Source organism: Leucoraja erinacea, chromosome 35, assembly GCF_028641065.1.
Source record: "Leucoraja erinacea ecotype New England chromosome 35, Leri_hhj_1, whole genome shotgun sequence".
In the NCBI taxonomy this organism is placed as follows: Eukaryota; Metazoa; Chordata; class Chondrichthyes; order Rajiformes; family Rajidae; genus Leucoraja; species Leucoraja erinaceus.
The window spans coordinates 4,430,506-4,448,509 of NC_073411.1; the positions used below are offsets into that span (position 1 = coordinate 4,430,506).

At 49.4% G+C, this 18,004-nt stretch overlaps 1 protein-coding gene across 4 annotated transcripts in view; it reads left to right on the plus strand.

Annotated features, from left to right (window-relative positions):
* Window positions 1-18,004, plus strand: part of tacc1 (transforming, acidic coiled-coil containing protein 1) — a 152,354-nt gene that overhangs the window by 120,198 nt on the left and 14,152 nt on the right. For all 4 annotated transcript variants that reach the window (XM_055662130.1, XM_055662131.1, XM_055662133.1 and 1 more), the window contains 3 exons: window positions 9,264-9,474; window positions 10,741-10,793; window positions 15,658-15,801. In XM_055662130.1, the coding sequence (XP_055518105.1) occupies window positions 9,264-9,474; window positions 10,741-10,793; window positions 15,658-15,801 (408 nt within the window). The remainder of the gene's footprint in view (window positions 1-9,263; window positions 9,475-10,740; window positions 10,794-15,657; window positions 15,802-18,004) is intronic.

Sequence of the window (18,004 nt, forward strand, 5' to 3'; positions counted from 1 at the left end):
ACTCGTGCACCTATTGCCTATTGACGGCAGAATCAGGCCATTCGGCCTGTCGAGTCAACTCCGCCATTTGATCATAGAAACATAGAACATAGGTGCAGGAGTAGACCATTCGGCCCGTCGTGCCATTCAATATGATCACGGCTGATCATCCTAAATCAGTACCCCGTACCTGCTTTCTCCCTCTATCCCTTGATTGCATTAGCTGATCTATATTCCCCTCTCATCCCCATTATTTTTGTCTGATACCTATGAGTGAGGCAAGAGAGAGTATTGGCAGCAGGCGTGTTACTCACACCCAGCAAGTTCCAGTGGAATGTTTACACATCGTTACCTGTGATCAAGGCAGCCGCAGACTTGAAGTTGCTGCCAGTTACTCCCCATGCATTGTGCAGAGTTTATTTTTGTTACCCAGCGGCAGCTCCTTTGGTGTTTTATCGGAGGCAAGGGTACTGCAGGAGAGATTTTGGAGCCTGTTTGGAGGTTGTGGTGTTTAATAGCCTGATGGGTGTAGGGAAGAAGCTGCTCCTGAACCTGGATGTTACAGTTATCAGGCTCCTGCATCTTCTTCCCGATGGCAGGGGAGAGATGGGACTGTGGCCAGGGTGGTGTGGGTCTCTGATGATGCTGGCTGCCTGTTTGAGGCAGCGACTCCTGTAGATCCCTTCGATGGTGGGGAGATCAGTACCCGGGATGGACTGGGCAGTGTTACCGCTTTTTGCCGTCTTCTTAGTTCCTGGGCATTTGAGTTGCCGAACCAGGCCGTGATGCAGCCAGTCAATATGCTCTCTCTACCGTACAAGATAAGTCAAGAAATAGCCTGAGGAGATCACACCTAACTATCTGTGGACCCGAAACGTCACCTATTCCTTCGCTCCATAGATGCTGCCTCACCCGCTGAGTTTCTCCAGCATTTTTGTCTACCTCCTGTCTGTCAGACAACATCCGATCACCAGCAGTCAAATCCAATCTGATAACTATTATTATGAAGGTAGACATACCTCCCGGGCCAGATCGGACATATCCGAGGACTCTAGAGAGGGAAACTAGAGAGGGAATCGCGGGAGCCCTGGATACGTTGGGAGGTCATGTTGCAGTTCTGTAAGATGTTGGTGCGGCCACATGTAGAGTATTAATCTACAAACCTGTACATCTTTGGAGTGTGTGGGTGGAAACCGCAGCACCCGGAGAAAACCCACGCGGTCACGGGGAGAACGCGCAAACTCCGTACAGACAGCGCCCAAAGTCAGGATTGAACCCGTGTCTCTGGCGCCGCGAGGCAGCAACACTGCCGCTGCACCACTGGGCCGCCCTTCCATCTATCTTCCATCTGCATCATCTGAAACACAGACTATCTCTCTGCCTCCCCAGACCTGCTGAGTTCCTCCAGAAGTGTGGTATTGTTACTGCAGAGTCCAGCATTGCAGCCCATTTAGTCTTTAGAGAGAAAGAGGCTCGTCGGCTGACCGAGTCCGCGCTGACCATCGATCAACCCGTACACTAGCACTATCCTAAACACTCGGGGCAATGTTCAATTTATAGAAGCCAATTAACCTACAAACCCGTACGTCTTGGGAGTGTGGGAGGGAACTGGAGCAGTGCATAAAATCATGAGAGGAATAGATAGGGTAGATGCAGAGTCTCCAGAGTAGAGGAATCGAGGACCAGAGGACATAGTTTCAAGGTGATGGGGAAAGGAATTCATAGGAGTCTGAGGGGTAACAATTTCAAACTGTTGCCCCATAGCTGCCAGAGGAGGTTGTTGAGGCTGGGACTATCCCAACGTTTAAGAAACAGATAGCAGGTACATGGATAGGACAGGTTTGGAGAGACATGGACCAAACGCAGGCAGGTGGGACTAGAGTAGCCCGGGGTGTGGGTAAGTTGGGCCGAAGGGCCTGTTTACACACGGTATCACTCTATGACACCCGGAGAAAGACAATCTATCTTGGCTTCTTGCTGCCCTCTGCTGTAAAGCTGTAGAATTGCTTCAGCAATCTGGCAACAGAGAGAGAGAGAGAGACTGCTTGTTGTGGAGTCCTATACTATGTAGGAGGCTGAGGGGGTGATCATATAGAGGTGTATAAAACCATGAGGGGACTAGATAGGGTGAATGGAGCAGCTGGGCTTGTACACTCTGGAGTTTAGAAGGAAGAGAGGGCATCTCAATGAAACATATAAGATTGTTAAGTGCTTGGACACACTAGAGGCAGGAAACATGTTCCTGATGTTGGGGGAGTCCAGAACCAGGGGCCACACACAGTTTAAGAATAAGGGGTAAGCCATTTAGAACGGAGACGAGGAAACACTTTTTCTCACAGAGAGTGGTGAGTCTGTGGTATTCCCTGCCTCAGAGGGCGGTGGAGGCCGGTTCTCTGGATGCTTTCAAGAGAGAGCTAGATAAGGCTCTTAAAGATTGCGGAGTCAGGGGATATGGGGAGAAGGCAGGAACGGGGTACTGATTGTGGATGATCAGCCATGATCACATTGAATAGCGGGCGGTGCTGGCTCAAAGGACCAAATGGCCTACTCCTGCACCTATTGTCTATTGTCTATTGAATGCACAGGATCTTTTGCCCAGAGTGGGGGAACCAAGAACCAGAGGACATGAGTTTAAGGTGAGGGGGGAAAGATTTAATGGGAACCCGAGGGGCAACTTTTTCACACAGGTGGTGGAAAGTGGAACAATAGACAATAGGTGCCGGAGTAGGCCATTCGGCCCTTCGAGCCAGCACCGCCATTCACTGTGATCATGGCTGAGCGGGCTGCCAGAGGAAGTAGTTGAGGCAGGTACTATCACAACATTGAAAAGACTTTGGCCAGGTACATGGATAGGAATAGTTTAGAGGGATAATGGCCAAAGGCGGGAAGGTGGGACCAGTGTCGATGGGGCACCTTGGTCGGAATGGGCAAGTAGGGCTGAAGGGCCTGTTTCCGTGCTGTGTGACTATGAAGTATTTAGCATAGGTTTTTATCCTTGCATTCTGCACCACGAGAGTTCTGGGCACCGCATTGTTCAATATAGAGTATTAATTTCCTCACCCTATTTCACACAGTGTATGGCTCGAGCTGCCGGAGGAGGTAGCTGAGGCAGGTTGCATCCCAATGTTTAAGAAACAGTTAGACAGGCACAAGGACAGGACAGGTTTAGAGGGATATGGGCCAAACGCGGGCAGGTGGGACTGGCGTAGCTGGGACATGTTGGCCGGTGTGTGGGCAAGTTGGGCCGAAGGGCCTGTTTTCACACTGTATCACTCTATGACTCAAGTTAGTAGAGCTGCTGCCTCAAATGTCCAACAACCCAGGTCAAAGCTCCGGTTTACTCTCAAATCCCAAAGACGTGTGGGCTGGTGGGTGAGTGGACTCCAGTGGGTAGGTGGATGGTGGAATCTGGGGGGAGTAGATGCGGGGACAATGAGATATGGGATTCACATTCTCCCTGTGCTCCAAGGATATCTTCCCGCAGGCAGAGGGATCCGACTGAACACCAGATTTCCTTTCATAAGCAGCTTATATCTTTCCAGTGGGATATCTTTAGCCTTGTCATTATTTAGTTTCAGGTTGGCTTGCTTTTGTAACGGTGGGATTCTGTCCCTGAGACTCAGCCACATCATCACTCTTGCTTTCTTTGGGATATATTTAGTTTAGTGTGGAGATACAGCGCGACTCAGCGCCAACCAGCGATCCCCGTACACTAACGTCATCCTACACACACACACACACACACACACACACGCTTGGGACAATTAACAGTTATACCAAGCCAATTAATCTACATGGCTGTTTAAGAAGGAACTGCAGATGCGGGAAAATCGATGGTAGTCAAAAGTGCTGGAGAAACTCAGCGGGTGCAGCAGCATCTATGGAGGGAAGGAAATAGGCAAAGTTTCGGGCCAAAACCCTTCTTCAGACTGATGTAGGGCGGTGGGGGGGGGGGGGGGGGGGGGGGGGGGGGGGGGGGGGGGGGGGGGGGGGGGGGGGGGGGGGGGGAGAAGAAAGGAAGAGGAGGAGCCCAAGGGTTGAGGGAGAGCTGAGAAGAGGAGGAGACAGCAAGGGCTACCGGAAATTGGAGAAGTCAATGTTTATGCCGCTAGGGTGCAGGCTGCCCAAGCGGAATATGAGGTGCTGCTCCCTCCAATTTCCAGTGGTGCTCACTCTGGCCATGTCTGTATAAAGCTGTACGTCTTTGAAGTTTGTGTCTATCTCCGGATGAGTTAAGGGCCAGTCCCACTTACGCGACCTTTACAGGCGACTTCCGGAACCCTTGATAGGTCGCCGGAATTTTCAACATATTGAAAATTCAGCGGCGACCAGTAAGATGCTACAACTCTTTGGAGACCCCTCACAACCATAGGAGACCTCTCACGACCATGGTCACCCGCGACATGTTGCCAGGGGTCGCCTAAGTGGGACAGGCCCTTTAGCAAACCCTGCTGACACTGACCAATAGAGCTTCTTGGCAAGATGCAGACCCCTCCATCAAAGGAACTCCTCGTAGCCCTCCACGGCACCTTCTTTGTCGATTGTTGCAGGCAATATATCATCCATTGCCCATCATATCCCCATGTTCTGGCATCTTAAAGCATCGCTGTAGTAAGGGGACTCCCACACTGCTGTTAGTCATACAGCCCAACAGCCTGGATACAGGCCTTTCGTCCCAGCTTGCCCACACTGACCAAGATGCCCCATCTACACTGGTCCCACCTGCACGCGTTTGGCCCATGTCCCTCGAAACCTTTCCTATCCATGTACCTGTCCAAATGTCTTTGATATGTTATCATTCCATCTACACCTCACACTGCCTCGGCAAGGCCAGCAGCATCATCAAGGACCAGTCGCACCCTGGTCACTCCCTCTTCTCCCCTCTCTCATAGAAACATAGAAATTAGGTGCAGGAGTAGGCCATTTGGCCCTTCGAGCCTGCACCGCCATTCAATATGATCATGGCTGATCATCCAACTCAGTATCCCGTACCTGCCTTCTCTCCATACCCTCTGATCCCCTTAGGCCACAAGGGCCACATCTAACTCCCTCTTAAATATAGCCAATGAACTGGCCTCAACTACCCTCTGTGGCAGAGAGTTCCAGAGATTCACCACTCTCTGTGTGAAAAAAGTTCTTCGTCATCTCGGTTTTAAAGGATTTCCCCCTTTCCTTAAACTGTGACCCCTTGTCCTGGACTTCCCCAACATCGGGAACAATCTTCCTGCATCTAGCCTGTCCAACCCCTTAAGAATTTTGTAAGCTTCTATAAGAGCCACCCTCAATTTACTAGAAACTTACAAAATTCTTAAGGAGTTGGACAGGCTAGATGCAGGAAGATTGTGGCCCTTGTGATCTCTCATCAGGCAAGAGATACAGGAGTGTGAAAACGCACACCTCCAGATTCTGGGACAGTTTCTTCCCTGCTGTTATCAGGCCACTGAACCATCCTACCACAATCAGAGAGCAGTGCTGAACTACTATCTACCTCTTTGGTGACCCTTGGACTATCTTTGACCGGACTTTGCTGGCTTTACCTTGCACTAAACGTTATTCCCTTATCATATATCTCTCTACACTGTAAATGGCTCGATTGTAATCAAGTATTGCCTTTCTGCTGACTGGTTAGCTTGCAACAAAAGCTGTTCACTGTACCTCGTACACGTGACAATAAACTAAACTGAATTGAAGTCACAGGTTAGTGGCTTTCAAGGTGGATCATAAGATCATAAGTGATAGGTGACAATGTGACCCAAACAGGGTTAGGTTTAGTTTAGAGATACAGCATGAAAGCAGGCCCTTCAGCGCACAGGAACAGCTTCTTCCCTACAGTTTTAAACTACAGCCTCAAATAAGCTCTGAACTTCAATAGAATATTATTAATATTATTATTATTTTTATTAATATTATTATTAATAATATTATTATTATTATTATTGCATTATTATTGTTTGTTATATATATGTGTGGCTGGGATAACAAGAGAAATCAGTTCAGTGTGTGTATGTACACATACTCACAAATACACACACTGAACCTTTTTCTCTTGTTCATCATATTGTTTACAGTGCATTAAGTTTACATATTGTGTTGTGCTGCAGCAAGTAAGAATTTCATTGTTCTATCTGGGACACATGACAATAAAACAATAAAACTCTCTTGACTCGTATCCCAGCCCATGCCAACCATCGATCACCCTTTCACACCATATTATCAGTGATAGGAGTAGAATTAGGCCATTTGGCCCATCAAGTCTACTCCGCCACTCAATCATGGCTGATCCATCCCTCCCTCCCAAGCCCACTCTCCTGCCTTCTCCCCATAACCCTTGACACCCGTACTAATCCCGTTGTGAGAGAATGGAGCAGCTGGGCTTGTACGCTCTGGAGTTTACAAGGATGGGACGGGATCTCATTGAATCGTTGCCTATTTCCTTCGCTCCATAGATGCTGCTGCACTCGCTGAGTTTCTCCAGCATTTTTGTCTACTATCTATGTGCCTGTGTCTTAAGCGTTGGGATAGCCCCTGCTTCAACTACCTCCTCTGACAGCTCATTTCATACACCCATCACCCTTTGCGACAACCTTACTAATGAAAAACCTATCAATCTCCATTTTAAGAATGGCCTGACTTTGCCTCCACCACCGTCTGTGGCAATGAATTCCACAGATTCACCACCCTCTGACTAAAGAAACTCCTCCTCATCTCCTTTCTAAGAGCACGTCCTTTTATTCTGGGGCTGAGAGAGGGTTCTTGATTATGCTGCTGGTCGTGCCGAGGCAGTGTGAAGCATAGATGGGGGGTCAATGGAAGGGAGGTTGGTCTGCCTGATGGACTGGGCTGCGTCCACAACTCTCTGCAGTTTCTTGCCGACACAGAGGCAAAATAAGGCTGGCTGAGTGAAGGGTGAATGAAGGAATGTGACAAGTCACAATGAAACTGTTTTGCATACTGTTTTGCATACCCTGTTTTGCATACCCAAGGTATGCAAAGAGTCATCACATCAAGGGCAATAGACAATAGACAATAGGTGCAGGAGTAGGCCCTCAATAACAGCACCGCCATTCAATGTGATCATGGCTGATCATCCACAATCAGTACCCCGTTCCTGCCTTCTCAAGATATACCCTGACTCTGCTATCTTTAAGAGCCCTATCTAGCTCTCTCTTGAAAGTATCCAGAGAACCGGCCTCCACCGCCCTCTGAGGCAGAGAATTCCACAGACTCACAACACTCTGTGAGAAAAAGTGTTTCCTCGTCTCCGTTCGAAATGGCTTACCCTTTATTCTTAAACTGTGGCCTCTGGTTCTGGACTCCCCCAACATCGGGAACATGTTTCCTGCCTCTAGCGTGTCAAAACCCTTAACAATCTTATATGTTTCAATAAGATTCCCTCTCATCCTTCTAAACTCCAGAGTGTGCTAGCCCAGCTGTTCCATTGTCTCAGCATAAGACAGTCCCGCCATCCCGGGAATTAACCTTGTAAACCTACGCTGCACTCCCTCAATAGCAAGAATGTCCTTCCTCAAATTAGGAGACCAAAACTGCACACAATACTCCAGGTGTGGTCTCACTAGGGCTCTGTACAACTGCAAAAGGACCATTTTACTCCTATACTTGACTCCTCTTGTTATAAAGGCCAACATGCCATTTGCTTTCTTCATTGCCTGCTGTACCTGCATGCTTACTTTCATAGACTGATGAACAAGGACCCCCAGTTCCCATTGTACTTCCCCTTTTCCCAACTTGACACCATTTAGATAGTGTTGGGGCGCGGATAAAGTTACAACGGGGTCCTCCTTTGTTCTCCCCCCCCCCCCCCCCCACACCGTCCCACCCCCCTCATAGCTGCCCCCCCCCACACCAGGTCCTCCTTTGTTCCCTGAACAGCAGGGCCAGAGCACCTTCAGCAACAGACTGGTTCCACCAAGATGCAGGACAGAACGCCACAGGAGATCTTTCTTCCCCATGGCTATCAAACTGTACAACTCCTCCCCCCCTTCTGTCGTGGGGTAGACTGACTCCCCTCCTTTCCACTCCTCACTTTCATTTCATGTTTCATGTATCTTGTGGTTTTATGACTGTCGGCAGACTATCGTATCGCATGTCGTGAGACGCAAAATGCTGGAGTAACTCAGCTGGACGGGCAGCATCTCTGGAGAGAAGGAATGGGTGACCTTTCGGGTCGAGACCCTTCTTCCACTTCCCTTACCTGCTGTAACAACCAGCTCGAGGGGACGAGGAAGGGCTCCTTCCCCTTTATTGATTTATTTATCTATTTATCCATTTATTTTTTTTTATTTTTTTTTTTTATTTATTCAGAAATTAAAATATCATTTACAATGCAATAAAACAAAACTGAACCCACCACCATAATGCAAGACAAACAAATGTACTAAAGGGCCTGTCCCACTCACGCGACTTTTTCGGCGACTGCCGGCACCCGTCATAGGTCTCCGAAAATTTTCAACATGTTGAAAATCCAGCAGCGACCAGAAAGACGCTACGACTCTTTGGGCGACTGTGGAGACGACTCACGACCGTACAGGCGACATGTCGCGGGGTGAAGCCTGTATGGTCGTGAGTAGTCGCCCAAAGAGTCGTACCTTGTTCTGGTCGCCGCTGGATTTTCAACGTGTTGAAGATTTTCGGTGACCTGCTGCAACTACGACGAGTGCAGGGAAGTCGCTGAAAAAAAAAATCAGGTGATTTTTCACGTCAGGCCCTTTAGTAACTATATTGCAATCCTTGTCCAGGATACATTCAACCCCCCACAGTGCCCAGCGGTCCCCGAAATCCCCCAGGGTGCCCGTGGACAGCGCGTAGTCACTCTCTAGTACCACCCGGGCACGGACGTAACCCCGGAAAAGGGGGGCACCTTCCCTTTGTCAGCAGGTCTCCTCAATTGAACAGCATCACGTTATGAAAGTGGAACAACTTCAATGCCTTCGTATCGAGCCTTTCATAGACCCGCAGGTCACAGAAACAGGCGCTCTCAGTTCACACAGAGCTTCAAGCATCTAGTCACACTACTCATGGAGTCATACAGTGTGGACACTGGCCCTTTGGCCCAACCAACATCTACCCTTTTCCTGCTTGACAACATCTTTCCCACAAGATGGCGCCCATCAACTCCACACAATATACACGTCACCCATTCCTTCTCTCCAGAGATGGTGCCCGTCCCGCTGAGTTACTGCGGCATTTTGTGTATCTACACTTCTGTTGGGTTGTGCAGAGATTGCTGGTGTTGGGTAAGGCCGAACCTCGCGTCCATGTTTCAGGATGACGAGCCGCTGGAGGTGTCCTGTGGGGGGCACATTGGCCAGAGGCAGGGCCACGCCACCGACGAGGAGAAGCTGGCTTCCACGACGGTCGTCCCAAAGCCCGGCGGTGCCGAGGGCAGGAGCGAGCAGGAGGACGACACAGAGTACTTCGAATGCTCCAACCTCCCGGCCTGCCCGCTGAAGCCGGAGCTCGCTGCCCCCACTGAAGGTAGGGACGCCGTGGAGAACTACCCCCCCCCCCCCCACCAACCCCCCACCACTACACTTCTGGTCTCTGTGCAATTCCTGGCCTGGGTCCCTTCACCCACGTAAGTTTCAGGAGGCAGCCGCTGGAGTGGGGGGGGGGTTAGAGAGGCAGTGGCCACGGGACGAGGAGAAGAGGTGGGGGGGTCGTTAGAAAGGTGGCGGGGGGGGGTTAGAGAGGAGGGGGGGGGGTTAGAGAGGTGTGGGGGGGGGTTAGAGAAGGGGGGGGGGGGTGAAGAGAGGTCGGGGGGGGGTTGAGAGGTGGGGGGGGGGTTACCCCCCCCCCCAACCCCCCACCAACCCCCCTCACCAACCCCCCACCACATACCCTGAGAGGCTGGGGGGGGGGTTAGAGAGGCCTGTCCCTTAGAGGGGTGGGGGGGTTAGAGAGGTGGGGGGGGGTTACGGAGGTGGGGGGGGGTTAGAGAGGTGGGGGGGGGGGGGGTTAGAGAGGTGGGGGGGGGGATTACGGAGGTGGGGGGGGGGTTAGAGAGAGAGGTGGGGGGGGGGGTAGAGAGTAGAGGGGGGGGGGGGGTCCCCTGCAGAGGTAGTTGTGGAGTTGCACCTTAAACTCGATTTCCCGCAGCTCCGCCCTTGCTCCCCCTCCCCCCCCCAGTCGCAACTAGGGACAGAGTCCCCCCTCGTCCTCACCTTTCACCCTGCCAGCCGCCGCAAGCAGCGTGTAATCCTCTGACATTTTCGCCACCTACAACGGGATCCCACCACGAGCCACATCTTCCCATCTCCTCCCTTTTCCGCCTTCCGCGGAGACCGCTCCCTCCACAACTTCCCGGCAGCGGTAACGTTATCGCGCCAGAGACCCGGGTTCGATCCTGACTACGGGTGCCTGTCTCTACGGAGTTTGTACGTTCTCCCCGTGACCTGCGTGGGTTTTCTCCGGGATCTCTGGTCTCCTCCCACACCCCAAAGACGTACAGGTTTGTAGGGTAATAAGGCTTGGTATGATTTTAAATTGTCCCTAGTGTGGGTAGAACAGTGTTAGTGTGCGGGGATCGCTGGTCGGCGTGGACTCGGTCGCCGAAGGGCCCGTTTCCGCGCTGTATCCCTAAACTAATCTAAACACCGGCCTACACTAGTTCTATGTTATCCCACTCCCTACACACTAGGGGGCAATTCACAGAGGGCCAATTAACGGGCAAACACACACGTCTTTGGGATGTGAGAGGAAACCGGAGCACCATAATAACACAGGTCTTTGCTTCAATTTTAGGTTTAAGTAATTCAAAAGCACTGGACCACTTGGAACCACATGCCATAGCAGGAGTAAGTAGTTTCTGAACAATCTTACTGTTTCTATCTGAAAGATCTTGATCAAGAGTAACACAAGCTTATGGGAATGTAGACAAAACTGTTGCAACTGGGAATTCAATTTTTGAGGTTTGAACTCTCAAACACTGAGCATCTTTGGTGGTGTCGCAGTGGAGTTACGGTAGAGTTGCTGCCTTACAGCGCTTGCAGTGCCAGAGACCCATGTTCGATCCTGACTACGGGTGCTGTCTGTACGGAGTTTGCACGTTCTCCCTGTGACTGCGTGGGTTTTCTCCGAGATCTCCGGTTTCCTCCCACACTCCAACGAGGTAGAGATTTGTAGGTGAATAGGCCTGGTGTGGGTAGGATAGTGTTAATGTGCTGGTCGGCGCGGACTCGATGGGCCAAAGGGCCTGTTCCACACTGTATCCCTAAACTAAAACTCAAGAGTTTTAGAATTCCAATAGCAAAGTTAATTTTCCTGCAAAATTTTCAAAACTAAAGATCTTTTAAATAATTTAAAATGCTAAAGGCTGTATTGTACATTGCTACGTAGAATATCATTGAATAAGTATCAATTGAATTGTAGGAAGGAACTGCAGATGCTGGCTTACATCGTTGATAATCGCAAAATGCTGGAGTAACTCAACGGGTCAGGCAGCATCTCTGGAGAAAAGGAATAGGTGATATTTCGGGTCAAGACCCTTCTTCAGATTGTGAGTCAGGGGGAAGATAAGAAATCAGAACAAATTAGAATCAGCCCCAATGGTCCATTATTGGCAGTGGAATCAATTGAAGTGATTGATTATCAATTTCTACCCATGGTTAAAGTAGTAGTTTAATAAGTAAGTAAGTTTCTTGGCCAAGTATTCACATACAAGGAATTTGCCTTGGTGCTCCGCCCACAAGTAACAACATGATATACAGTGACAGTTACGAATGACTCAGAAAACACTAAACATTAATAATAATAAAACATTAATGATAAAACACCATTGATCAAGCATGTGAACATCAAGCATCAAGCTTAATAGACAATCATGTCTAATTACTGCGGGGAGTTTACATGGAAACAGTTTTTTCCTTCTTTTCTGTTTATATCTAAAACAGACTTTTCTCTGCTTGTTCATTTTCCAAAGTGACTTTTAAATACCTTTCTGGGTAAATAATCTCGATTGTAATCGTATTATAACCAATTTGGTCAGCATAATACAAATAGTTTTCTCCAATTCAAATGTTCACATTATAACGTATGTGCTTTATGGAAATACAGGTGATAGTAGAATTACCTGTGTAGGAAATGGGACAACCAAATACATGCAGTTTGCTCCCACCAGCAGAGGCAATTTACTTCCTTGTTTGATTTCTGGAGCAGCTTGAATGATATTTGGAGCTCCGTTGACTCCTTTCTAATATTACGAGGATGTTGCCAGGACTAGCGGGTCTGAGCTATGGGGAGAGGTTGAGTAGGCTGGGATTTATCTATTCCTTGGAGTGCAGGAGGATGAGGGGTGAGAGGTGCATACAATGATGAGAGGAATAGATCGGAGTCTCTTGCCTAGAGCAGGTGAATCGAGGTCCAGAGGACATAGGTTTAATTTCACACAAAGGAATAGTTTCGAGGGATAATGGCCAAATGCGGGCAGGTGGGACAAGTGTAGATGGGGTACCTTGGTTAGTATGGACACGTTGGGCTGAAGGGCCTGTTTCCGTGCAGTGTGACTGAAGTATTTAGAATAGGTCTCGACCTTGCATTCTGGACTATGACAGTTCTGAGCATCATAGGAGCGCAATATTAATTTTTTCAGCCTTTTTTTCACAAAGGAGGTGGGTGTATGGAACAAGCTGCCAGAGGAGGTAGATGAGGCTGAGACTATCCCAACATTTAAGAAGCAGTTGGGCAGGTGCATCGTTCGGACAGGTTTGGAGGGATATGGACCAAACGCAGGCAGGTGCAGCTGGGACATTGTTGGCCGGTGTGGGCAAGTTGGGCCGAAGGGCCATCGAATCGACAATGGCCAGATAGCTTGTTAGTGACAGCGATTGAATAGTGGGCATTGGGCAGAACCCTGCACAGTGGTGGGAATCTGCAGGCTTTGCTTCATAGACACAAAATGCTGGAGTAACTCAGCGGGACAGGCAGCGTCTCTGGAGAGAAGGAATGGGTGACACTTCAGGTCGAGACCCTTCTTCAGACATTGCTTCTCTTGGGAGGATGAATGAGTGATTATCTCGAGATTATGAAGGTTGTGTCTGAAACTGCTTTAATCCCTACAAGGTTAGCTGCAGGGCAAAGCTTGAAGTGGAGATGTCCGGCCTACACAGGCAATCAAAGCCTGAAATCAGAGCTGCAATTTAATTCTTGTCAACCAGCTCTCCTTTTTGACCTTTGTCACAATGATCATTTTGCAGCTACCTACAAGAAGCAGTACTCAGTGAAACTGAGCGAGCAGAGGCTGGCACGGTGGCGCAGCGGTAGAGTTGCTGCCTCACAGCGCCAGAGACCTGGTTTTATCCTGACCACGGGTGCTGCCTGTACGGAGTTTGTACGTTCTCCCATGGGTTTTCCCCGGGTGCTCCAGTTCCCTCCCACACTCCAAAGACGTACGGGTTTGTAGGTTAATTGGCTTTGGTAAAATTGTAAATTGTCCCTAGTGTGTAGGACAGTGTTAGTGTAGGGGTGATCGCTGGTCGGCACGGGCTCGGTAGGACAAACAGCCTGTTTCCGCGCTGTATTTCTAAATTAAACTCAACTTTACACAGACGGCACCCGAGGTCGGGATCGAACCGGGGTCTCTGGAGCTGTGAGGCAGCGCCTTCACGTGCTGAGCTACTGGGCCGTCCATTGCTGGATGGTCTTGGTGGTCGGTGTCAGCTCGCTGGGCCGAAGGGGCTGGTTCTCAGCTGTATCTCCCTGTCAATTTGGGCTTTAGGCAGGTGTGAGGATGGTACGTCAGTGGGCACGAATAAACCCTGAATCTCCCAGAAGAAGAGAGGAAATTTCAAACTGGCAATGTGCGAAAGAGGGTCTAGAACGGTCACGGTATCATACAGCACGTAAATAGGCCCTTCAGCCCAACTCATCCATGCTGACCAAGATTCCCCATCTAAGCTGGTCACATTTGCCCGCCTTCAGTCCATATGCCTCTAAACCTTTCCTATCCATGTACCTGTCCAAGTGCCTTTTAGATGTGACTAGACCAAGTGCAGACCCGTTGGGTCTGCTCCCCCAACGCAGCCGTTCCCTACCCGTAGCCCCCACGGGAGACGTGGCCCTCCAACTCAAGCCGTTCCCGAATATAAGATTCCAGCACTCAGCAGCGCGGCTGTTTTTAAATGGCGTCTTTGAGGCGAGAGGCGGGCGCCAGCAGCCGTTATGGTCGCTGGCCAGCAGGAGGCGACAAAATGAGTGAGTTGGGGGTAGAAGGATTTTATTAAAAATGTGTACATAAACACGACAAAATTTAATCAGGAGTGGATACTTAGAATGAAAAATGAAATCTCTACCGAAATAGAAAAAATCTGGGCGTTTCTGCTTCTGGTGTTGGCGTAGCAACGAATCAAAGGCTGGCACCCACAAGTCAGGCAGAAACACACACACACACACACACAGAGTTTTAATATTATAAATTATTGCACAGGCTCCAACTACCTTCTTGGGCAGCTCGTTCCATATACCCACCAACCTCTGAGTGAAAACATTGCCGCTCAGGTTCCTATTAAATCTTTCCCCTCCCACCTTAAACCTATCTCCTCTGGTTCTGGATTCCCTGACCCTGGGTAAAAGGCTCTGTGCATTCACTCTATTTGTCCCCTTCTTGATTTTATACTCCACTATAAGATCACCCCTCAGCCTCCTGCACTCCAAGGAATAAAGTCCTATCGGCACAACTTCTCCCTGTAGCTCGGACCCTGGAGTCCTGGCAACGTCATTGTAAATCTGCTCTGCACTTGCCAAAACCTGGTGAATCTCGCAGACTGAGCAGCTGTTTCTATGCTAGACAAAAATGCTGGAGAAACTCAGCGGGTGCCAAGTCAAGTCAAGAGAGTTTATTGTCATGTGTCCCAGATAGGACAATGAAATTCTTGCTTTGCTTCAGCACAACAGAATATTGTAGGCATGAATACAGAACAGTTCAGTTCAATATACACATAAATAAACAGATAAAGTGCAAGTTCAGAGTCTGTTTGTTGGCAAGTTTAATAGCCTGATGGCTGTGGGGAAGAGGCTGTTCCTGAACCTGGATGTAACATATTTCAGGCTCCTGTACCTTCTGCCCGATTGTAGCAGAGAGATGAGTGTGTGGTCAGGATGGTGTGGGTCCTTGATGATGTTCGCTGCCTTTTTGTGGTGTTAGGAGAAACTTTTTCACCCAGAGAGTTGTGAATCTGTGGAATTCTCTGGCACAGCAGGCAGTGGAGGCCAATTCACTGGATGCTTTCAAGAGAGAGTTAGATTCAGCTCTTAGGGCTAAAAGAATCACGGGATATGGGGAAAAAGTAGGAACGGGGTATTGATTTTGGACGATCAGCCAGGATCATATTGAATGGCGGTGCTGGCTCGAAGGGCCGAATGGCCTACTCCTGCACCTATTTTCTATGTTGCGATGTTTCTACGACATCCTTCCAATAGAGGGTCGATTAAATCGGAAATTCTGGGAACTGTTCTATGTAGGAAGGAACTGTAGATGCTGGTTTAAATCGAAGGTCGACACAAAATGCTGGAGTAACTCAGCAGGACAAGCAGCATCGCTGGAGAGAAGGAATGTGTGACGTTTCGAAACGTCACCCACTGCTTCTCTCCAGAGATGCTGCCTGTCCCGCTGAGTTACTCCAGCATTTTGTGTCCACCTTATGGTAATTGTTCTTCTGTCTTCAGCACATGCCAGTGGCCGAGATGAGCAGCAGTGAGAGCATCCTGTCCTTCAAAACTCTCCTGAGTGAGATGGAAGGTACCCTGGGCAACGAGCTGATCAGCCTTCAGGCGGACAAGACGGAGGTGCTGAGCTTAATCAGAGAAGAGGTAATCTGCCGCCGTTCCCCATCACCCTCCCTCCCTACCCCCCCCCCCCCCCCCCCGCCCCCCTGTTCCCTCTCGCTTCAGCCACAGGGCAGAACACACAACACTGACAATAGACAATAGACAATAGGTGCAGGAGTAGGCCATTCGGCCCTTCGAGCTAGCATCGCCATTTACTGTGATCCTAGCTGATCATCCAAATCAGTACCCCGTTCCGGCCTTCTCCCCATATCCCCTAACTCCGCTATCTTTAAGAGCCCTATCTAACTCTCTCTTGAAAGCATCCAGAGAATTGGCCTCCGTTCTAAATGGCCGACCCCTTATTCTTAAACTGTGGCCCCTGGTTCTGGACTCCCCCAACATCGGGAACATGTTTCCTGCCTCTAGCATGTCCAATCCCTTGATAATCTTATATGTTTCAATAAGATCACCTCTCATCCTTCTAAACTCCAGAGTATACAAGCCCAGCCGCTCCATTCTATCAACTTATGACAGTCCCGCCATCCCGGGAACACTGATGACTCTATGGATGTCTTTAAGGCAGAGATAGATAGCTTCTTGATCAGTACAGTAGACAGGGGTACACAAAATTGCTGGAGAAACTCAGCGGGTGCAGCAGCATCTATGGAGCGAAGGAAATAGGCGACGTTTCGGGCCGAAACCCTTCTTCAGACAGGGTTTCTTCAGCACAGACTTGGCGTATTGTAGACAGGGGTTATGGGGAGAAGGCAGTAGAATGGAGTTAGGAGGTAGATCAGCCATGATCGAATGGCAGAGCAGACCTGATGGGCTGAATGGCCTAATTCTGCTCCTATCACTTATGAACTTATAACCCTGGGTTTATCTCTGGGTACCTGAGCGCTCGATACAGAGAGAGTCCAGCGCTCAACACTGCAACCACAATACAAGCATGGGATTGATGTCACGTTACAATACGATACAATAGAACTTTATTTATTCCAGGAGGGAAATTGGTCTGCCAACAGTAAAAAAAACACAGGATACATGAAGCATGAAACTAAAGTGACTTGTGAAAACGATTGGGGGGGTGTGTGAAGATTGGGGAGGAGCCAGTCTACCCCACGACAGAAGGGGGAGGAGTTGTACAGCTTGATAGCCACAGGGAAGATCTCCTGTTGGTATAAATGGGTGGTTGATAGCACAGACTCAGTGGGCTGAAGGGCCAGCTTCCATGCTGTATCCCTATGACACCTATTTCTACACTAACCCTACACAAACCCACTTTATTTCCTCTACATTCCCGTCGCCCTTTAGATTCAACCACTCACCTACGCAGGGCAATTTACAGCGGCCAGCAGGTCAGACATCCAATAAATACAAATAACCTCTGCATTCCCCCCCCCCCCCCCCCTCCCTCCCCCACCCTAGTCATCCTACTAGTTCCACTGTTCTTATCCCTGTATCTCTTCATTATCACCTCCACCCCAGCCAACAATGAGCCATTGTGGGCTCCACCCTTCCTCGGTCACCTTTTCCTACCTCCAGTCCCCTCCCCATTCACATTCCCGACCTGAAACGTCACCCAACCTTTTTCTCGCTCAGTTACTCCCGCACTTTGTATAAATCTCCGTTATATACCAGCATCTGCAGTTCCTCTCTACAGAGTTTGCATGTGGCTTTTTAGCCCACCTAACCACCCTAACCTAAGAAATAGGTACAGAATCAGGCCATTCAGCCCATCACTTCTGTTTTGTTTAGTTTGGAGATACAGAAGCAGGTCCTTCGGCCCACCGAGTCCGTGCCGACCAGCGATCCCCACACATTATCACTATCCTATACACACTCAGGACAATTTACATTTTTTTCCAAGCCAATTAACTTACAAACCTGCACATCTTTGGAGTGTGGGAGGAAGCCGAAGATCTCGGAAAAAAACCCACGCGGTCACGGGGAGAACGTACAAACTCCGTACAGACAGCACCCGTAGCCGGGATCGAACCCGGGTCTCTGGCGCTGTAAGGCAGCAACTCCACCACTGAGCCACCGGGCAGCCCTGTTCTATCAATCATATCATAACTGATTGATTTATCACCAGCAGCCACATTCTCCTGCCTTCTCCCCGTAAACCATTAACCCCCCATGCTAATCAAGGACATGTCGATATCCGCTTTAAAAATACCCAACGACTTGGCCTCCACCGTCATCTGTGGCAATGAAATCCACAGATTCACCACCCTCTGGCTAG